General features: G+C 42.0%; 1 protein-coding gene across 3 annotated transcripts in view; it reads right to left on the bottom strand.

Moving 5' to 3' along the window:
• Positions 1-23,519, bottom strand: part of frem1b (Fras1 related extracellular matrix 1b) — a 237,134-nt gene that overhangs the window by 114,141 nt on the left and 99,474 nt on the right. For all 3 annotated transcript variants that reach the window (XM_072274667.1, XM_072274668.1, XM_072274669.1), the window contains exons 13-16: positions 14,464-14,631; positions 13,567-13,775; positions 9,596-9,689; positions 6,332-6,584 (exon numbers count right to left, since the gene is read on the bottom strand). In XM_072274667.1, coding sequence (XP_072130768.1) covers positions 6,332-6,584; positions 9,596-9,689; positions 13,567-13,775; positions 14,464-14,631 — 724 coding nt within the window. The remainder of the gene's footprint in view (positions 1-6,331; positions 6,585-9,595; positions 9,690-13,566; positions 13,776-14,463; positions 14,632-23,519) is intronic.

Here is a 23,519-nt window from a genome sequence, read left to right as displayed (position 1 = left end):
AATAGGCCTGCAGCTGATGCAAGAATGCTGTAGGGTCAAATGATGTATGTAGCAGCACATTTAAAAAGCTGCTCCTGTGTTTTAAAAAGACAACTCACAGATTTTGTTGACTTTCATGCTGCTGCAGGCAAACATAAGTGAGGCAAAATTAAAATTTCAGGGAGGAGAAATAGAATCCTAGGTCATCTTAAGAGAAATGTATTGAAGATGCCTTGCCTCCTTTAGGGCACAGGGGAAATCTGTGCAATGCCCCATTGCCTGCCTTGGGAAAGGTGAACTTTGCATTAAGCAAACTTGCTGCATTTGCAAACTGTTTCTCTGTGACAATTTCTTGCCTTGTAGTTCTCTGAGAAATGGAGAAAATCCCAGAGTAATATCCATCCAAATAAAATTATGTGTTTAAAGAGAATTTTAACATTTCAGGGAACTTCAAAGTATTAAAAACGACACAAATAAAATTTCAATGTTAGTACAAAATATGTAAAATAGAAGAAACATCAAAACAAAACTCAACAAATAAAAATAATTATTTTCAAAAAGTCCAAAGCACAGATTGAAGGAAGATAAATTGAAGGGAAAGGGTACAAGGAATGAATAACAATGCTTCTGAGAATTAATGATAACAATGAGGTCAGAATCATCTCAGGCTTACTGTCACTGCCTATGGCAGGCAAGCTGTTGTTTTGGGGCCACAGTACAGTGCAAGCCATTAAAAATGACTAAAAATTACAATAAGAAATAAAACAAATAATTAGTGCAATGAGAAATAGTGAGCAAGTCTTCATGGCCTGTTCAGAAATCTCGTGGCGGAAGTGAAGTAGCTTGAACAAACTCTCCAGTCCCTAAAGATGTCACAGCGCAGAGACATTGCTGAATAGACTGTAGGTCAGGACACACTGGAGACTGAAAACTAAGTTCAGGACAAATTACCTGTGGTGAAGATAATCCATTAGAACTGAGGACAACTGGACTGTATACTTCAATATTGACTTAGAAAACTTTGTACTTAAGGACTTCTCAGAGTAGAAAACCCATTGGTTGCATACTACAACATACATTTATTATCTAAGTATGTATACTCTGTACAACTTTGAGATTCCTCTCTGTACAGGCAGGCCGCAAAACGAAGAATCCCAATAGATCCATTAAAAAAGGCCATCAAACACACAATGTGCAGGAAGGAAAACAAACTGTGCAACAACTGAGAGCATCCTGACTGGCTGCATAACTGCCTGGTATGGGAACTGTGCTTCCCTCAATCGCAGGACTCTGCAGAGTGGTGCGGACAGCCCAGTGTATTTGTAGATGTGAGCTTCCCTCTATTCAGGACATTTCCAAAGACAGGTGTGTAAAAAGGGCCTGAAGGATCACTGGGGACTCGAGTCACCCCAACCACAAACTGTTCCAGCTGCTACCATCTGGGAAATATGACCGCAACATAAAAGCCAGGACCAACAGACTCCAGGACAGCTTCTTCCACCAGGCCATCAGACTGATTAATTCATGCTGACAGAACTGTTCCATGCTGACAGAAATGTATTTCTATGTTATATTGACTGTCCTGTTGTACATACTATTTATTATAATTTACTATAAATTGCACATTATACATTTAGACAGAGACATAACGTAAAGATTTTTACTCCTCATGTATATGAAGGATGTAAGTAATAAAGTCAATTCAATTCTATTCAATAAAAGTAAGCACTTAACATTCAGAACTGAAGTTCACAAAAGTGAGTCACACAGCCACTAAGCCAGTCTTCACTGCAGCCAGTCCAGGAATCTGTTAGCAGCAGGCCACATCCTCAGTTCGAAGCAGAGATGAGTAAACATGACTGAGCAGCGAGCTGAACTGACCAATTCCTCACCATCCCCAACACCCCAAGCTTTTCAATCTGGCCTGGTACTTAAATTGTCCAAACTTTGGGTCATTCCTTGCTCTTGGATCTGGACTCTGCACTTCAATATCTCTCAAGCTCAGGCCACGCCACCTCAATTCAGCCTCTGCCCAATCTTTCCAATTCAAATAAGTCAATCAAACCTTGGATCTTTCCTCACTCTTGGGCCCATACCTGGGCAATGCCGCCTCTGTTCTGTTGCATCAACTTGCCTCCAAGTCTACTCCAGCAATGGCCAAACACTAGCTTCTTCCCCACTCTTGGGCCTGGGCCCACTGCCTTGATTTCCTCTGTGCACACCACACTGCAACAGTCCTGCACTTTCCAGACTTCAGTTCACACCACAAAAATGCCTGGTCATACAGGCAGTTCAAAAACACAACTCTGACAGGGAAGTTACAGCCTTTTGATTTCAGTGATCATCTACCAGAAAAAATGTGATTCATGAAGTAGTTGTAGTTTTGTTTGTTTTGTTGGCTATTGGCAAGTAGTATTTGTGCTCCACCAGTGCTATGGTAAACCCTAAATTTTAATGTGATAACTGTGTGTTCATATACGAATATGGAAACCATTTTATGGTTTAGATTTTGTTCTTAAGATTTCTTCATTTCACCCCATTCAGATGCCACCCTTTCATCAGAAAAACATCACCCCTTCCAATTACCTTAATGCTGACCTGGCTTTCCTAACTAAACACATATCAACCAAGTTCCCTAACCACCAAACATCCACCCCTTACCCTACCTATCAAAATCTCACACTGCTTGCATTTGTCCTTTTTATCTCCATGAAAGTCCTGACCTAAATCTTCATCAAGCATCCCTCTCTCTTGCTAACCTCCCAACCTGATCCATCAACCAACCTCTTGGTTCAGCTTCTCTACCAATCTCCTGGTCTAACCCTCCTTCCAATCCCCAGCCACCAACCCTCAACCAACTGCACCACTAAACTCCTGATCCAAATCTTCAATAAGCCTGCCAACCTGACAATCTTTCTGATTTCTGACTGGATGCCTCCAGAAAACTCCTGGCTTCCCCTGCAGGACTCTGCCACTACTGTGTCTGCAGCCAGACCGCCATCTCAAGTGTACACATTTTCTCAGTAGTTTTGGAAGGCAGAGCATGCAAAAGAAAGATCTTTCCTGATGTAATGACCATTCAGCAGAGAATGATGTCTTGAGCTCTTCCATTGACTTTTATAGCAGCAAGGTTTTTACTGGAATGGTTATTGGCCCATCGCTCACCAATAGGTAATTTAAACTCTAGAATTGAATTGAAACACTACTTGGAACTCACATATGAGTTGGACAATTTTATCTGATGATTCTGATTCTGCTCATCTCAAAGCAGACAATAAAACAGAAAACATTTCAAGTACTCACCAGATCCAATGTACTTGTGGAGACAGAAAGAGAGGTAATAAGACATAGGAGCAGAATTGGACCATTCGGCCCATCGAGTCCATTCTGCCATTTCATCATGGCTGATAAATTATCACTCTCAACCCCATTCTCCTGCCTTCTCCCACATAAATTTTGATGCCATGACTCACCAAGATACTATCAACCTCTGCTTTAAATATACTCAATGACTTAGTTTTCACAGCCATCTGTGATAATGAATTCCACAGATTCACCACCCCCCAGTTAAAGAAATTCATTCTCAACTCTGTTCTAAAAGGATATCCTTCTATTCTGAGGTTGTACCCTTTGGTCCTACACTCGCCCACTACAGGAAACGCCCTCTCCACATCCACAATATGTAGGCCTTTCAAAATTTGATAGGTTCAATGAGATCCACCCTCATTATTCTAAAATCCTGTCAGTACAGGCCCAGAGTCATCAAACACTCCTCATATGTTAATATTTTCATTCCCAGTATCATTCTTGTGAACCTCCTCTGGACCTTCTCCAATGTCAGCACATCTTTCCTTGGATAAGGGGACCAGAACTGCTCACAATACTCCAAGTGCAGTCTGACCAAAGCCTTACAAAGTCTTAGCATCATATCTTTGCTCTTAAATTCTGGTCCCCTCAAAATGAATGCTAACATTGGATTTGCCTTCCTCACCACCAGCTCATCCTCCTTTCGGGAATCCTGCAGAAGAATTCCCAAGTCCCTTTGTACCTCTGATGTTTGAATTTTCACCTGTTTAGAAAACAGTCTGTCTTTGTCCCTTCTACTAATTTACATGACCGTACACCTCCCTACACTATATTCCATCTGCAACTTCTTTGCCCATTATACCAATCTGTCCAAGTCATTCTGCAAATGCCCTGCTTCCTCATCACTACCTCCCCCCCCCCCCCGCCCCCCAACTTATCTTGGAATCATCTGCAAACTTGGTCACAAAGCCATCAATTCTGTCATCAAAGCTGTGGACATATAAGTTGAAAAGAATTGGTCCCAATACCAATCCCTGTGGAACAACACTTGTCCACGACAGCCAAACAGAATTGACCCCATTTATTCTGACTCTTTGCTTCCTGCCAATCAGCCAATCTTCTAGCCATGCTTGTATCTTTGCTGTAATACCATGGGCTCGTATCTCATTAAGCAGCCTCATATGTGGCACCTTGGGAAAGACCTTCTGAAAATCTAAGGGAACAATATCCACTAACTATTCTTTATCTATCCTGCCTGTTATTCCCTCAAAAAATTCCAAGAGGTTTGTCAGGCAAGATGTCCACTTAAGAAAACCAGGCTGACTTTGCTGTACTTCATCATGCATCTCATCCTTAATAATGCACTCCAATTCCCAACCACCAAAGTCAAGTTAACTGGCCTATAATTTCCTTTCTTCTTCTTCCCTTCCTTCTTAAAAGGTGAAGTGACATTTGAAATTTTCCAGTCCTCTGGAACCATTCCAGAATCTAGTGACCCTTAAAAGATCATTACTAATGCCTCCACAATCTCTTCAGCTACCTCTTTCGAAACCCTGGGGTGTTGTCCATCTGGTCCAGGTGACTTAGCTACCTTCTGACCATTCAGCTTCCTATGCACCTTCTGCTTATTAATAGCAACCATGTTCACTTCTGCCCCCTGGCACTCTCGAGTTTCTGACACACTGCTCATGTCTTCCACAGTGAAAACAAATGTAAAATATTATTAGTTCATCCATCATCTCTTTGTCTTCATTACTCTCTCCAACATCATTTTACCAGCAGTTCAATATCCACTCTTGCCTCTCTCTTACTCTTTATATTCAGTTTCTGAAACAAACCTTTGGTATCCTCTTTGATATTTTTGACTAGCTTACCTTCATATTTCTTCTTTTTGCTGTTTATGTTTTTTTGTTTTTGTTGCCTTCAGTTGGTTTTTAATGTTTCAGGCCAATGGCTTCTCATCAGAAGGCAGTACCTTGCAAGTTCTAATCAAAGATCTTCAACCTGAAACATTGACTCTGCTTCTCTCTCCACAGATGCTGCCAGACCTACTCAATATGCCTCGCATTTTCTGATTTGATTTCTGGTTTTGCTGATATAATTTATGCTTATCCATTTATTCCATCACTTGCCTTATTTGACCATAATCCATAAGACATAGGAGCAGAATTAGGCCATTCAGTCCATCGAGTTTGCTCGGCCATTCTGTCACGTCTGATTTATTATCCCTCTCAGCCCCATTCTCTTACCTGCTTTCTGTAACCTTTGATACCCTTATTAATGAAGAACCAATCAGCCTCCACTTTGAATATACACAATGACTTAGCTTCCTCAGCAGTCTATGACAATGAATTCCGTATATTCACCACTCTCTGCCTTAAGCAATGCAGCTGCACCTCTGATCTAAAGGGACGTACCTCTATGCTGTGGCTGTGCCCCATTGTCCGAGACTCCCCACAATAGGAATCATCCTATTCATGTCCACTCGATCTGAATCTTTCAATATTCAATAGGTTTCAATGATATCTCCCCCTTTTTCTTCTAAACCTGCAACTTCAGCTCTAGAATGACTAAACACTTCTCATACATTAATCCTTTCATTCCTGGGCTCGTTTTTGAAAACCTCCTCTGGACCCTCTCCAATGCCAGCATATCTTTTCTTAAATAAGGTGTCCGAAAGCTGGTCACATACTTCAAGTGCAGTCTGATCAATGCATTATAAAGCCTCAGCATCACATTCTTGCTTTTATATTCAGGTATTCTTGAAATGAATGCTAACACTGCATTTCCTTACCTCCAACTCAATTTACAAGTTAACCTTTACGGAATCCTGCATGGGGGCTCCCAAGTTATTGAAAACATTCCCTTTTTATTTTGCTGTCTTTGTTTGCTCCATAACATATATTCTTTACATTAAAAACTTCCTCAGTACTGCAAATCAATAACTTAAATGTAAACAGTTCCTTTCTCCATTGAATATTTCATCCTTTTTCCACTTGCATTTTAATGGAGTATTGTCAGGATTGATCAAAGACAACTTTCCTACCAGTATGCCAATAAGAAATTGACCCTTCGATGATATCCAGTTGTGAGAATTTGTCAACCATGACATCGTTCCTTTGTACTATTCCATAGGATGGTGAGCGAGCAATTATATACATTAGCTTCATATCATCACTATCAACATCTGTAGCAGAAAGATACTCGGAGGTAATCAAAACCCTTTCTCGCTCATAACATTGTAGTCCAGATTTTAAGTGTGGTTGTAGCTCTGGAGGCTCATCGTTAATTGGTAAAATCTTGGGGGAAAAAAAAGATCAAGGAGTTCAAGTTAATTAAACGTAAGGACAGATTTTTTTTTTACTATCCTTACAGCCCCAGCACACTCACTTCTCCCTCCATCCCACATTTACAGTTACAACAAAAGCAAACTTCCTCCAATGCTCATGAAAGGGAAATTTTAACACTAAGGATCTACTCTTGGACCTTCTTCAAATGAACAAAGTCAGATAGTCAGAGAGCCTTACAGCACAGAAACAGGTCTTTAGCCCAATATAATCTTTATTTCAGAAAGAAGATGACCCAATACATCTACGCTGACTATTCTGACTGTGTTTGGCCTACAGACATCTATAGCCCTTCTATTTAATGTACTTACCTCAATGGCTTTTAAATGTTGCTCGTGTGCTCCCATCAGCCTCTATTTCTGGCAGGCCATTCCAAACAAGCACCACCTTTTGTGTGAAGAAGCTGTCCATAATATTCTTCTTTAAATCTCTTGCTTCTGATCTTAAATCTATGTCATCTTTTTTTGCACCTTCTCCCTGCGAAAAAGACTGTGAACTTTTACACACAAATTGCTGGAGGAACTCAGCAGGCCAGGCAGTATCTATGGAAAAGAATACAGTTGATGTTTCAGCCCAAACCCTTCGGCAGTCTTGTTGCAGGGTTTCGGCCCAAAACGTCGACTGTACTCTTTTCCATAGATGCTGCCTGGCCTGCTGAGTCCCTCTAGCATTTTGTGTGTGTTGCTCAAATTTCCAGCTTCTGCAGATTTTCTCTTGTTTATGAGCTTTTACCCTGTCTTTGCCCCTCATGATCTATATACTTCGATTAGGTCACCACTCAATCTCCGACATTCCAAATAATAAAGTTCTAGTTTACACAACCTTTCCTTGTAACTCAGGTCCCCAAATCCAAACAACATCTTAGTAAATCTTGTCTAGTGTAATAATACATTTTCTATAGCAGTGTGACTGAAACTCCAAGTAGGGCTTCACCAATCTCTCATACAAGTACAACATAACTTTCTAACTCCCATACTCATGCTCTCACTGATGAGGCAAGCATGCGGAATGCCTTCCTCACCATTCCATTTACCTGAGGTGCCACTCTCAGCAAACTATGCCCTTGTACTTATAGATCAGAATATGAATCTGATTTATTATCTGCAGGGGCTTCAAGAATTACGAGGAACAGGCAGAAAAATGGAGTCAAAGAGCAAATCAGCTAATCAAATGCAGATGATACCAAAGATCAAATCTTGGTAAAGATCAGAATCAGATTTTTTATCACTGTTTCATATAACATGAGGTTTGTTGTGTTGTGGCAGCAGTACAGCATAACTTTTGTAAGTTATGATACTAGCCTATAACTTACAAAAATAAATAACAGAGCAAAAACAGGAATAGGGAGGTTGCATTCATACGTTCACAGTGTTCAGAAATTTGTTGGCGGAGGAGATGTGGTTGTTCCTAAACCTTTGATTATGGGTCTTCAAGCTCCTGTACCTCCTCTCAGATGGAAGTAATGGGAAGAGAGCAGTGAGACTGCATCTGCTGTACACCTATTGCTATGGTAGGCAAACTGCAGCAGTTCCAGGTACTAACTCAGGCAGGAGTTAACTCTAGCCATAACCAACCTCTTGAAACAATTCATTAGAGTGGGTCTGCCTGTTACATAACACTCCCTAGGACTCTATCACTCACTACAACTGCTACACTAGTTTGATCTCCCAAAATGCAATATCTTACATTTGTCCGGATTAAAAGCAATTTGCCAATCTCAGCCCACATACCCTCTGTCATTTTTCATAACTTTCTACACTTTCTACAACACTAATGGTTTTAGTATCATCTGCAAACTTACTAACTATGCTATGTACATTTAAATCCTCGCCATTTATATAAATTACAAGGAACAAAGGTCCTACCACCGACTCCTGTAGCACAGCACTAACATGGGATCCAATCCAAAAAACAACTCTTGACTATCACCCACTGCTTCCTCGCACTGAGCCAATTATGAATCCCGTTAGTTATTTCCCCCGAATAGCATGTGCTCTAACCTTTCAGTCTAGATGGCCATGAAGGACATGGTCAATTTAATTCTGATTTTTTCACAAAAGAGGTTAGTATTCTTTCATCATGTAACTACAAATTTATGGCCTGTCATCTGCATTTGGTTCTATAAATTGTTTTGGGCTTTGTATTACCAAAAAACTTTGCTGGGCTGCTAAAAGAAGTGAGAGATAATATCTATCAGGAAAGACTGAACAGGTTAGGCTTCATGTTCCAGAAAAAAAAAGAGTGGAGAGTCTTCCACAATATCCAAGGCTTTATTGATGTTGAGGAGAAGCGCTTAGTGGGATTTTGTGGATGAACCCATTAATGGGGGCTACAAACAAAGGCCAATCATTACTCTTTGCTGGGGGATTATTTTACCTTGTTTGGTTAGAAGTTGGAACTCACTTCTATAGGAAGAAGCTGATTAGATTAGATTAGACTAGATTTAGATTTATTAATAAGAGTTACATTGAAACATACAGACAAATGTGTCATTTGCATTATCAACCAACACAAAGTGAGGATGTGCTAGGGGCAGCCCACAAGTGTTGCCACGCATTTTGGCACCAACATATTATGCCCACCATGTTCAGCAGAACAAGGCACAGTCAGTAAATAATATAAATGCATCTAAGATGGAGCAGAAAAGAGAGAAGGAAATGGAATGGAAAGTTGATAATTTTGACGAAAGAGTCTGAAAAAAGATTAATATCAAAAATACTGCACTAACTTGTAGGCTAAAGTAGTTTATTTCTGTGTTGTAAATACTTCGTAATTAAAACACATGCTGCTGCATCTTTCACTAAAATATTTTGTACACTGTAATGCCTGGTTGGAAAAAAAATATTAAACTATGTATCTGACAATCGGTTTAAGGGAATCAAATGCCAGTTCAGTGTTATGCATCTGATTTCATGGATTTCTGTCATGTCACAATTTATAACAGCACTTTTCTTTGTCCTTACCTTTACTTTCAGCACCCCATCTGCAGTGTTAAATCCATCTGTGGCTGTAAATATGACTAAATCATTCAGTGTCTCTGAATCATCATGTTCGTATCTGTGAATGGAGAAGAAGTCATGCCACAAATCAAACCACAATCCAACAGTTCAAATGCTTTGTTCATTAGACTAGGCTGTAACACAACCGTAATCAGAAGGAAATAATTGGAAAACAATGTGTACCACTTTAACAGGCCAAACACTGAAGAAATTCATCTGAAAGTTTGCACTGAGTGATTATGTTGGATTGATATGGCATTAGATTAGTACAAATAATCTAGAGGACTGCAATAATAAACCAGGCTCCAAATTCAACCATAACAATTGTGAAGGTTAAAAAAAAAACTGCTGTTGGAAATAATGACTACGATTCATGGTATGTATCATTTCATACTTCCCTGTATTAAATCTCATCTGCCTTGACTACTCACTCAGTTCACATATCCCCACTCAGTGGCCACTTTACCAGGTACACCTGCTCAATAATGCCACTGTCTATCTGCCAATCATATGGCTGCAATTCAAATGCATGAAAGCATGTCTATCCACGGCCTCCTCTACTGTAAAGATGAAGCCACACTCAGGTTGGAGGAACAACACCTTAATATTCCGCCTGGGTAGCCTCCAACCTGATGGCATGAACATTGACTTTTCTAACTTCCGCTAAAGCCCCACCTCCCCCTCGTACCCCATCCGTTATTTATTTATTTATTTATATACACATATTCTTTCTCTCTCTCTCTTTTTTCTCCCTCCGTCCCTATCACTATACCCCTTGCCCATCCTCTGGGTTTTCCCCCCCTCCCCCTTTTCTTTCTCCCTGGGCTTCCTGTCCCATGATCCTCTCATATCCGTTTTGCCTATCACCTGTCCAGCTCTTGGCTCCATCCCTCCCCCTCCTGTCTTCTCCTATCATTTTGGATCTCCTCCTCCCACTCCCACTTTCAAATCTCTTACTAGCTCTTCTTTCAGTTAGTCCTGACGAAGGGTCTCGGCCTGAAACATCGATTGTACCTCTTCCTAGAGATGCTGCCTGGCCTGCTGCGTTCACCAGCAACTTTGATGTGTGTTGCTTGAACTTCCAGCATCTGCAGAATTCCTCGTGTTTGTGTTTCCTAATGCCCTGCCCTATTGCTCCGGTAGGTGTCGCTGCTGAGACTGGCCGTGCGCATGTGTCGGGTGTCGCGTCCTGATTTCCATGATGACGGATCAGGTCTCGGGTTGAAAGGGAGCCTGTTTATTTTGGTGAATGAGTAATTTTATACGAATATATAACCCTGAACTTTGCCTGCATTCTGTAAATTAGCGCATTTTAATTCGACTTAACCAAAAAAAGTGCCGCTGCAATGCACTGTTTGCGTTAGTTGGAGGTCACAAACAAACAAACAGACAGACAGAGCATGAGAGTTTTGGTAGTATATAGATGACCAACCGATGTCCATTCTGTTTATTGTTACATTTTTTTTAAACAGTGTTGCAACTTGAAAGACTGACAATGTAAGTACATTGAAGCTCTAAAATACTTAAAAGTAAAGGTTATTATTTAGAAAAGTTGTGGATTATATTCATTAACACAATTAATTATAGGCTATTTCACAATTATATTAACATAGATTTAAAATTATATTGGGATAATTTCAAAATTGTATTAACATTGTATAAAAGCAAATTCCAGCTGCACAGCAACAACGGCTATGTGCATGGAAGCATTTCCATTACTATATGGCCACGCACCTGCATAGCCTAGGGGGAATAGTGTATCTTCATTATGAAAAACATTTACCACTACTCATAAATAGATAGAGGTAAAGCCGATGCTGGAAATCCAGAGTAGCATACACAAATTTATTGGTGGAATTCAGCAGGTCAGGCAGCATCAATGGAAATGAATAAGTAAACAATTTTTCAAACTGAGACCCTTTATCAGGACTGGAAAGGAGGGGGCATGATGCCAGAATAAGAAGGTGGCTGGAGGGAAAGAAAAATAAGCTAAAAGGTGATAGCTGAAGCCAGGTGGGTGGGGAGGGGGAATGAAACAAGAAGCCGGGAGGTGAAAAAGCAAAGGGCTGGAGAAGAAGGAATCTGATAAGGCAAGAGAATTGACCATGGGAGAAGGGGGAGGAGGAGGGGCATCAGGTTGAGGTGATAGGCGGGTGAGGAGAAGAGGTAAGAGGCCAGAATGGTAAATTGAAAAAGAGGGAAGGGGGAGGGAAAAAAATTTGCAGAAATTGGAGATATTCATGCCATCAGATTAGGGACAACCTAGATGAAATATGAGGTGTTTCTCCTCCAGCCAAAGAGTGACCTCATCGGAGCAGCAGAGGAGGCTATGGATCGACATGTCAGAATGGGAATGGGAAATGGAATTAAAATGAATGGCCACCAGGAAATTCTGCTTTTTGAAATGGAGTGGAGGTGCTTGACAAAGCAGTCCCCTAATCTACAGCTGGTCTCACCAAAATAAAGTAGGCTGCACCGGGAGCCCCAGATACAGTAGATGAGCCCAAAAGATGGGCAGATGAAGTTTTGCTTCACTTGGAAGGACTGTTTGCGGCCATGAATGGAGGCACCGAATACAGGAAATGACACTCAATAGATTCACAGGTGAAGCATTGCCTCACCAGGCAGGACTGTTCGAGACCCTAAATGGAGGACACTACCACAACTCTTCATTTCCATTCTTTAAGCCAGTTTCTTATTCATACCACTTCTTGGGCCTTTATTTTGCACACCAGCTTTTTGAGTAAGGCTTCACATCTTTTGAAATCCCTTTATACATCACTCCTGTTGCATTAGCATCATTAGCCTTCTCAGTCTATTTAAAGGATTTAATCAGGTTACTCAAACACAATTTGCCTCTAAGAAACAAGTGCCTCCTCCCCTTTACCGATTTCTCCAAGTGCTTATTCTTTGATTATTGTGTCTAAAAGCATTTACACAACAGAGATTAAACTGACTAGCCTAAAGGAACCCAATATGTCCTTGTATCCATTTGAACAAAGGTTTCCATTCCTCTGCCAGCTCTCTATTATGGAAGGCAATGGAAAGCCCTTCTGCTTTCCTTTCCCTATCAGCTTCCACAGCCCAGAAAGCAGCACATCTGGACTTGAGATACTGGAAGCTGGAGCAACAAACCAACTGCTGGAGGAACTCAACAGGTCAAGCAGCTTCAGGGGAGGAAAGGAACTGTCAATGTTTCAGGTTGAAGCTATGCTTCAGAAATGAGAGTGGAGAGGAGAGATGGACAGAATACGAAGGAAAACGGAAGACTGAGCTGAAGAATGTGTTCATATAGCCAGTAAGCAGAGGAAACCACAAAGGGCGAGCAGCAGCAAGAGGAGGCCTCGCATTGGGGAGAGGAGGAAAACTTTTTAAAAGTTGATAAACCTGGAACAGACTTTGCAGTGGCATAGTACAATGGAGACACAAGAGACTGCATTATTTTCCTTGTTTAATTTAGCCTTTCTCATACTTGTTCCTATACTTTATTAAAGTAATAAATGTGCCAAAATGCTTTACAGGAGAGCATGCAGACAAAATTTGATCCTGAGCCAGGTAAGAAGATATTAGAGCATTTAATCAAAAGCTAGGTCACAAGGCTGGGTTACAAGTTAGATCTTAAAGTAAGAAGGAGGCCACACAGGATTTAAAAACAAAGGAGGGAGTTTTAAATTTGAAGAGCTGCTTAATTCATCAGTCAGCACAAGGGAGACAGGCAGATGGATTGTGTTTCACTCTCCAGGGATTCTGTTTGGATTTCTGAGGATTTCCAGATTTTTCTTGTGCAAATTTCAGGGTTCCAGCATCCACAGTACTTTACATTTGTATTGAAAGATTTTGGCTTGGCCCTAATTTTGAAATGTATTTAACATTCTGGAAGCAGTTAAAGAACAACATCTAATGTTACAAGAACAACAAATAGGTACGTTGCTCACCTGACTTGAAAGGATTTGAGGTCATCTAATGTAAACATGTCACCGTCTAGCATGATGTTTCCATGCAACCTGATCTCTCCATGCTGTGGTTTTTGCTGTAATTGGATTCGGAGATCCTCATCAATTGTATCATTGTCCGTCACCATCAAATTGTCTCCAGTGATCAAGCAGACTGAACCTTCCTCTGCTTTTATTTCATTGGTGAAAATCTATCAAATAACCAACAAAGGTGTCTTTGTGTTTTTTTAAAATGTAAGAGCCCAGGTCCAAATTCAGAAAACATGAGAGCAGATTATTGAACAAATGCGAAAGAGGGAAGACAGAAAAAGAAACAAGGTATCTTGTCATATACATACATACATATATAAAACATCTGAAAGATACTTGTATTCTAGTATGGTCACAACTGGATGCTAAACAGATATAATGACATATATGTTACATTTCACATACCATATGTCCAAAGGTAATTCGGAGGATTTGATTAGAGAGGAAATTCAGAACAGGAAAAGTTAGGCTTTTATTCTGAGTGGGGTCCAATTGAATGAGGATGAGAGTACAATACTGACTTGTTAAAGAATAAGATAAGATGACTAGGATTCTGAGAATTTGATTAAGTAAAAATCTGGTGAACTTTGAAGAAAAACTTAGAGAAATCAAATTGACTTGTTGTATAGCAAAAGTTGGGAAATTAATTGCTACATTTAAGGAAAACAGTGCGTGATGAATTGGACATTGTGCTTTGAGATCCTCACAGAGTGTATTCAAAAAGGATATTGCACCAGGATGCAGTTTCTATGATGAAATGAATCTGAATGTAATGTGCAAAGGTCTCAATTAAAGTAGTGGAAGAACAAAATAGGAAACATGAGAGACATAATTTGGAGCCCTATATACCTCAGGTGATTGGTTGTCCACAGGTATAATGGTTATGTTGAATACGAGTCCAGTCAATGAACCTCCCTGCTGATCGTTGACAGAAAATACAAACTGTACTAATAGAGGATGAGGTCCAATATCCACTTGTGGCGACATGTATGCTACTTTCATGTGGTTTACAGCATGCTGCAATACAAAGTGAACAATTTGAAACAAACACAGAAAAAGCCTCACAAGAAGGGAAATTATTACCATACAAGAATTCTTCATTCACTGCATACCATATTTGTAGGTCAAAGAGGATAATATACGTGAACGGTTTAGATAATTTATCCATTCTTTAGTTCCTTTATATTTTTGTAAATCACCACAGCAATGGTCATTTTGCAAATCTGCATGGGTATGGGAGCACTAAAGTAAGATAGACCAAACATCTATTTGCTTCGCACAAGGTTTTAATGCACTACACAAAGGAAATTGATCTAAACACCACTAAGTAAACACTGCACAGTTTCCAAAGCATATCTCACAAGTGAAGTTTGAGTGCATCTCAGAAGAGACCATGGATGGTCAAGTAAACCCTGACACAGTAGCATCATGGTTAGTGTAATGTTTTCAGTGCCAGCTATAGGATCAGGATTCAATTCAGGTAGGGTAGGAGAAGATGGTGGCGCGAGACAGTGCACGCGGCTGCTCCAAAACGATATCGTATTTGTAAATAGGTACCGCACACAATCCTGATTTGATGGAGGCAGACGTGAGAAGCACGGAGGAACATCTGGAGCAACTTCTGAAATGCCCACTTTGCTGCCGCTGCTACTGTGCGATCATGAATCTTCGGATGGGAAGGCTGCAGATCCTTGGCTTTGCCTATTGCCGGGGCCGGGGTCGAAGTGCTCAGCAGAGACGGTGCTCGGTGCTTGGTGTCGGAGGCTTGAAGTTTTTGGATGGACTCAAGAGTCAGCTGTGGTCGGGTGCTTCCAGGGTGCTGTATTGGCAAGTTTGCGGCGCTGGAAGCTCATGGCAGGGAGAGTTTTTCTTCTTTCTACTGTCTACGTGAGATGATGGGACTTTAGAGAGACTTTGAGACTCTTTTTTACCGTGCCCACAGTCTGTTCTTTATCAAATTACAGTATTGCTTTGCACTGTTGTAACTATATGTTATAATTATGTGGTTTTTGTCAGTTTTTCAGTCTTGGTTTGTCTTGTGTTTCTGTGATATCATTCTGGAGGAACATTGTATCATTTCTTAATGCATGCATTACTAAATGTCAATAAAAGAGGACTGCGTGTCCTCATAATCTAATAATCTAATCTAATCTAATCTAATTCCTGGCCTCTGTCTGTATGGAGTTTGTACGTTCTCCCCATGACCACATGGGTTTTCTCCAGTGGCTCTAGTTTCCTTCAACATTCCAAAGACGTACAACTTAAGGTTAGTAAATTGTATGTATGCTATGTTGGTGTCAGAAACTTGGTGACACTTGCAGGCTGCCCCGGCACGTTTAGACTAGGTTGGTTGTTGATGCAAAAACATGTTTGCGTTTTTAAACACACTTCACTGTATGTTTCGATGTTGTTGTTCCTCTCCACACTTCATAGTGCAGTGAGTGGCAACCTTACCATTTCTTTATCACTTGTCTGTTTCTTGCGAGGACAAGTTGCTAGCTCATCACTCCAGCCAGCAGGGATGGAAAGCTTGCAAGGAGCCAGCCAGATTCGAAGTTAGGACCACTCGCCTTGAAGTCAAGTGCAGGTGCCACTACACCAATGGCCAGTTTATGTTTCAATGTACATGTGATAAAAAGCTATTCTTTTACAAAAAAAATCTTAAATCCAAAAGGTGAACTGATGCCTCATCTTTCTGTATTTGCCCGCAACCGAGCTGATGCACAGCTGTTTGCCTTCAGACCAAATGTAAGGTCAAGAGGCGGAAGCCATGAGATTGAGAAACCCAGGGGCTCCATAATTTTGCCTCGGCTTGCTTTCTGCAGTTGCCATGTGTGATAAGATTGAATTCTGCTCAATTTAATTATAAATAACTGCTCAAATAATTTTTTAAAAAGTTAAAATAATTTATTTAATGTGAATATCATTTCATGTTGATTAAAGGAAAAGGATATTCTTGCAAAATGTGAAAATCTGTTTAGTTGAAAATTGTGAGACTCTGTGTGCAAGACATTCTTTTACCGTATCAAGCACTGAATCTGCCAGTGACTTGTAAGAGCTCATATTCAATCTTCAGCACGCGATTGATTGCTCATGCCTGCCAGAATGCTGTGAAGGTGGGGGGTGGGGGGTTGTGCAGTACATACTGTACTCATTCACTAAAAAATGACAAATGCATGAACAGTACAGCATATCTATATTTCATTTGCCGTATCACCTTGTTGCAGTACTACACATGCAGATGTGTTGTCCAGTATTAAAATAACACCAGAAATAAGAACAACAGGAATTCTGCAGATGCTGGAAATTCAAGCAACACACATCAAAGTTGCTGGTGAACGCAGCAGGCCAGGCAGCATCTCTAGGAAGAGGTACAGTCGACGTTTCAGGCCGAGACCCTTCGTCAGGACTAACTGAAGGAAGAGTGAGTAAGGGATTTGAAAGTGGGAGGGGGAGGGGGAGATCCAAAATGATAGGAGAAGACAGGAGGGGGAGGGATGGAGCCAAGAGCTGGACAGGTGATTGGCAAAAGGGGATACGAGAGGATCATGGGACAGGAGGTCCGGGAAGAAAGACGGGGGGGGGGGGGGTACCCAGAGGATGGGCAAGGGGTATAGTCAGAGGGACAGAGGGAGAAAAAGGAGACTGAGAAAAAGAATGTGTGTATAAAAATAAGTAACAGATGGGGTACGAGGGGGACGTGGGGCCTTAGCGGAAGTTAGAGAAGTCGATGTTCATGCCATCAGGTTGGAGGCTACCCAGACGGAATATAAGATGTTGTTCCTCCAACCTGAGTGTGGCTTCATCTTTACAGTAGAGGAGGCCGTGGATAGACATGTCAGAATGGGAATGGGATGTGGAATTAAAATGTGTGGCCACTGGGAGATCCTGCTTTCTCTGGCGGACAGAGCGTAGGTGTTCAGCAAAGCGGTCTCCCAGTCTGCGTCGGGTCTTGCCAATATGTAAAAGGCCACATCGGGAGCACCGGACGCAGTATATCACCCCAGTCGACTCACAGGTGAAGTGTTGCCTCACCTGGAAGGACTGTTTGGGGCCCTGAATGGTGGTAAGGGAGGAAGTGTAAGGGCATGTGTAGCACTTGTTCCGCTTACACGGATAAGTGCCAGGAGGGAGATCAGTGGGGAGGGATGGGGGGGACGAATGGACAAGGGAGTTGTGTAGGGAGCGATCCATGCGGAATGCAGAGGGGGGGGGAGGGAAAGATGTGCTTAGTGGTGGGATCCCGTTGGAGGTGGCGGAAGTTACTGAGAATAATATGTTGGACCCGGAGGCTGGTGGGGTGGTAGGTGAGGACCAGGGGAACCCTATTCCTAGTGGGGTGGCGAGAGGATGGAGTGAGTGCAGATGTACGTGAAATGGGGGAGATGCGTTTAAGAGCAGAGTTGATAGTGGAGGAAGGGAAGCCCCTTTCTTTAAAAAAGGAAGACATCTCCCTCGTCCTAGAATGAAAAGCCTCATCCTGAGAGCAGATGCGGCAGAGACGGAGGAATTGCGAGAAGGGGATGGCGTTTTTGCAAGAGACAGGGTGAGAAGAGGAATAGTCCAGATAGCTGTGAGAGTCAGTAGGCTTATAGTAGACATCAGTGGATAAGCTGTCTCCAGAGACAGAGACAGAAAGATCTAGAAAGGGGAGGGAGGTGTCGGAAATGGACCAGGTAAACTTGAGGACAGGGTGAAAATTGGAGGCAAAGTTAATAAAGTCAACGAGTTCTGCATGCATGCAGGAAGCAGCGCCAATGCAGTCGTCGATGTAGCGAAGGAAAAGTGGGGGACAGATACCAGAATAGGCACGGAACATAGATTGTTCCACAAAAAGACGAAGGGTCTCGACCTGAAACGTCGACTGCACCTCTTCCTACAGATGCTGCCTGGCCTGCTGCGTTCACCAACAACTTTGATGTGTGTTAGTTAAAATAATTGTAGGATGACGTCAGCAGCAGTTTGAAGAAATTAAGGAAACACATACTCATATGGATAAGAATTAGAATTGAGGCTGTATAAAGGTAATAGAGCAATGTTTAGAGGGTATATGAAGAAATATATTGAAAGATAGTTCATGAGATGACCAGCATCAGTGCCTATCACACACAATATGACCCAGATCTCTTTCTAAGGGTGTACCAGTGGCAAGATGTAACCTTCGAAAGGTTTACATTTGAACCAAAAAGGCCAATTCCACACCAACATCTGCCATACCATCTACCCAGATAAGAAACATCAACTCCTTAATTCCATTGAGGATATCTTCTCCAACATTCCTTTGCAAAGTAGAGAATAGGCGGCATTTAATATATTGCGTTGTTGCAGTTGATAAATCATGGGTGAAGTTGTTCATGGAGTACTGTGTACAGCGTTGGTCACCCTCATAGGAAAGATGTGGTTAAACTCGAAAGAGTGCAGGAAAGATTTATGAGGATGATGCCAGGTCTAGAAAGTTTGAGTTATAATGAGGGATTAGCCTTAGATTCCTTAGAACATAGGAGAATGAGGGATGACCTTATAGAAGTGTTTAAAATTGTGAGAGGCAGGTGCACTAGTGAAACTTAAGAGACTACTAGACAGGTAAATGGAGAATTTAAGGTGGGGAGGGGTTATATGGGAGGCAGGGTTTGAGGGTCGGCACAACATTGTGGGCCTAAGGGCCTATATTGTGCTGTACTATTCTATGTTCTATGTATAGATAAGGTGGACAGTAACAGTCATTTCCCCAGGGCTGGGGAGCCCAGAACTAGTGGGCATAGATTTGGATGAGAGGAGAAATATTTAAAAGGGACTGAAGAGCAACTTTTTCATGCAGAGGGTGGTAAGCATACTTGTTGAGTGGAAGATTCTGTATCCATACTGTGTTACTCTATGACTGAAAATATAGGAAACTGGAAGAAAAGAACATTGACTAGTTTGAAGCCAACATCAAAGCAGTGGAATCTGTTACTTGGTAAATTATTTGTTATGGAATCTGTCAAGTGATTTGCCCTCATTCACTACAACAGCGTCTGAAATGAGAGGACAATGTATTAATTAGGAATTGTTCACAGCAAGACCTAGCAGGCTGCTAGCGTGAAGCACCACTGACTATTGACCATAGCTCTGTCAAAGCAACCAGTTGCCCTTCAACATGGGATTAGGAGCAAGATAAGATCAAAAAGACAACTTGACAATCAGCAAAGAAAGTAGCCAATCGCAAACAAGGTCAGAGCAAGTCACCATCCATTTTAAACAGATGGAGAAGTGGGTGAATCATCTCAAATGTATTCCAGGACAATGACCACCAGTAAGGCACCTCTAGGCATCATTGACAGTTTACCTGTTGTTGAAAAGCCAGTTACAGAGTGCGCAAGGATGCAGTTTAGTAGATTCAAGGTGATGGTCTCACTCATCAGGTATAGGAAGCTACACTTCTGTAGCATCTGCTTGAACTTCTATATCCCTGCAGGAGGGTCTGAGTCTGAGTCTGAGTCTGAGCCTGAGTGTCTGTCTCTCTCTCTCTCTCTCTCTCTCTCTCTCTCTCTCTCTCTCTCCCTCCCTCTCCCTCTCCCTCTCCCTCTCCCTCTCCCTCCCTCCCTCCCTCCCTGGATACCTCTATATCTCTGTAGGAGAGAGGTGACTGTCCAGGGATATATCTGCAGGAAGGAGGGGATTGTGTCCTGGGATGTCTCTGCATGATGATGAAGAGGACAGCATACTGGGATATCTTTGGAGGAGGGATGTACTGAGTCTTGACATATTGTATATCTGTAGAGGAGGAAATTGTGTCCCAGGGTATTTCTGTAGGAGGGGTGGGGCTCAGATCATGCCCATGGATACCTCTGTAGGAGGAAGAATGTATCAGCATGAAAGCACTTCCGTGCAGGGTTTTGGGCAATGTATTATTGGGAAATTGCCCTGATCAGAATATGGGTCGTGACTGAATACATTATGCCCAAATCTGAGAGTGGTTTAAGAAGCAGCAGTCATCAACAAGCAGGAGGTACTTGGGCCAAAGGGTCTGTTTATGTGCAGTATTTACCATCCAGTCCATGCCAAACTATTAATCTGCCTAGTCCCGTCAACCTGCACCTGGATCATAGTCCTCCATAACCCTTCCATCCATATACCTATCTAAATTTCTCCAAAGTATTGAAATTGAACCCACATCTACTACTTCCACTGACAGCTCATTCCACACTCTCACCACCCTCTGAGTGAAGAAGTTTCCCTTAAGAAATCTGTGGATTTGATCCGAGATGTAACTGACCCTGGCACCAGGAAGGCGACATACCATCAGGGAATCTTATTCTTGTCCACAGAACCTCTTGCCTGTTTCCCCAACTATTGAATCCCCTATCACTATAGCTCGAATCTGCTTCCCCCCTCTTCCCTTCTGAAGTTCACAGGAGATCTACATGATCTTCTCAGTTGTCAATCGCAGATGAAAAGCCATGAACAATGGAAATCAGATATGTTTCCCCTCATTGACCTCACCGAAGCATTGTGTTGGGTGAGATGGGGGGCATATCCTTCCGAGTGCTGAAGGAAAGTATCTACCCGATGAGGCTGGCAATTGAGATAGAAACATAGAAAATAGGTGCAGGAGTAGGCCATTCAGCCCTTCCAGCCAGCACCGCCATTCAGTATGGTCATGGCTGATCATCCAACTCAGAACCCTGTACCTGCCTTCTCTCCATACCCCCTGATCCCTTTAGCCACAAGGGGCCATATCTAACCCCCTCTTAAATATAGCCAATGAACTGGCCCAACTGTTTCCTGTGGCAGAGAATTCCACAGATTCACCACTCTCTGTGTGAAGAAGTTTTTCCTCATCTCGGTCCTAAAAGGCTTCCCCTTTATCCTTAAACCGTGACCCCTCGTTCTGGACTTCCCCAACATCGGGAAGAATCTTGCTGCATCTAGCCTGTCCAATCCCTTTAGAATTTTATATGTTTCAATAAGATCCCTCCTCAATCTTCTAAATTCCAGCAAGTATAAACCTAGTCGATCCAGTCTTTCATCATATGAAAGTCCTGCCACCCCAGGAATCTACCTGGTGAACCTTTTTTGTACTCCCTCTATGGCAAGAATGTCTTTCCTCATATTAGGGGACCAAAACTGCACACAATATTCCAGGTGTGGTCACACCAAGGCCTTGTACAACTGCAGTAGTACCTCCCTGCTCCTGTACTCGAATCCTCTTGCTATGAATGCCAGCATACCATTCGCCTTTTTCACCGCCTGCTGTACCTGCATGCCTACTTTCAATGACTGGTGTACATTGACACCCAGGTCTCGTTGCACCTCCCCTTTTCCTAATTGGCCACCATTCAGATAATAATCTGTTTTCCTGTTCTTGCCACCAAAGTGAATAACCTCACATTTATCCACATTAAATTGCATCTGCCATGAATTTGCATCCACTCACCTAACCTATCCAAGTCACCCTGCATCCTCTTAGCATCCTCCTCACAGCTAACACTGCCAACCAGCTTCGTGTCATCTGCAAACTTGGAGATGCTGCATTTAATTCCCTCATCCAAGTCATTAATATATATTGTAAACAACTGGGGTCCCAGCACTGAGCCTTGCGGTACCCTTCTAGTCACTGCCTGCCATTCTGTAAAGATCCCGTTTATTCCCACTCTTTGCTTCCTGTCTGCCAACCAATTCTCTATCCACATCAATACCATACACCCAATACCGTGTGCTTTAAGTTTGCACACTAATCTCCTGTGTGGGACCTTGTCAAAAGCCTTCTGAAAATCCAAATATACCACATCCACTGGTTCTCCCCTATCCACTCTACTAGTTACATCCTCAAAAAATTCTATGAGATTCGTCAGACATGATTTTCCCTTCACAAATCCATGCTGACTTTGTCCGATGATTTCACCGCTTTCCAAATGTGCTGTTATCGCATCTTTCATAACTGACTCTAGCATTTTCCCCACCACTGATGTCAGGCTATAATTCCCTGGTTTCTCTCTCCCTCCTTTTTTAAAAAGCAGGGTTACATTAGCCACCCTCCAATGCTCAGGCACTAATCCAGAATCTAAAGAGTTTTGAAAAATTATCACTAATGCATCCACTATTTCTTGGGCTACTTCCTTAAGCACTCAGGGATGCAAACCATCTGGCCCTGGGGATTTATCTGCCTTCAATCCCTTCAATTTACCTAACACCACTTTCCTACTAACATGTATTTCCCTCAGTTCCTCCATCTCACTAGACCCTCGGTCCCCTACTATTTCCGGAAGATTATTTATGTCCTCCTTAGTGAAGACAGAACCAAAGTAGTTATTCAATTGGTCTGCCATGTCCTTGTTCCCCATGATCAATTCACCTGTTTCTGACTGTAAGGGACCTACATTTGTCTTAACCATAAGGGACCTACATTTGTCTTAACCAATCTTCTCCATTTCACATATCTACAAAAGCTTTTACAGTCAGTTTTTATGTTCCCTGCCAGCTTTCTCTCATAATCTTTCTCCCCTTTCCTAATTAAGCCCTTTGTCCTCCTCTGTTGGACTCTGAATTTCTCCCAGTCCTCAGGTGTGCCGCTTTTTCTGGCTAATTTGTATGTTTCTCCTTCAGAATTGATACTATCCCTAATTTCCCTTGTCAGCCATGGGTGCACTACCTTCCCTGGTCTATTCTTTTGCCAAACTGGGATGAACAATTGTTGTAGTTCATCCATGCGATCTTTAAATGCTTGCCATTGCATATCCACCGTCAACCCTTGAAGTATCATTTGCCAGTCTATCTTAGCTAATTCACGTCTCATACCTTCAAAATTACCATCCTTTAAGTTCAGAACATTTGTTTCTGAATTAACTATGTCACTCTCCATCTTAATGAAGAATTCCACCATATTATGGTCACTTTTACCCAAGGGGCCTCGCACAACAAGATTC

The sequence above is a fragment of the Mobula birostris genome, chromosome 12 (genome assembly GCF_030028105.1).
Source record: "Mobula birostris isolate sMobBir1 chromosome 12, sMobBir1.hap1, whole genome shotgun sequence".
NCBI lineage: Eukaryota > Metazoa > Chordata > Chondrichthyes > Myliobatiformes > Myliobatidae > Mobula > Mobula birostris.
This window is presented reverse-complemented; position numbering and strand designations above follow the sequence as displayed.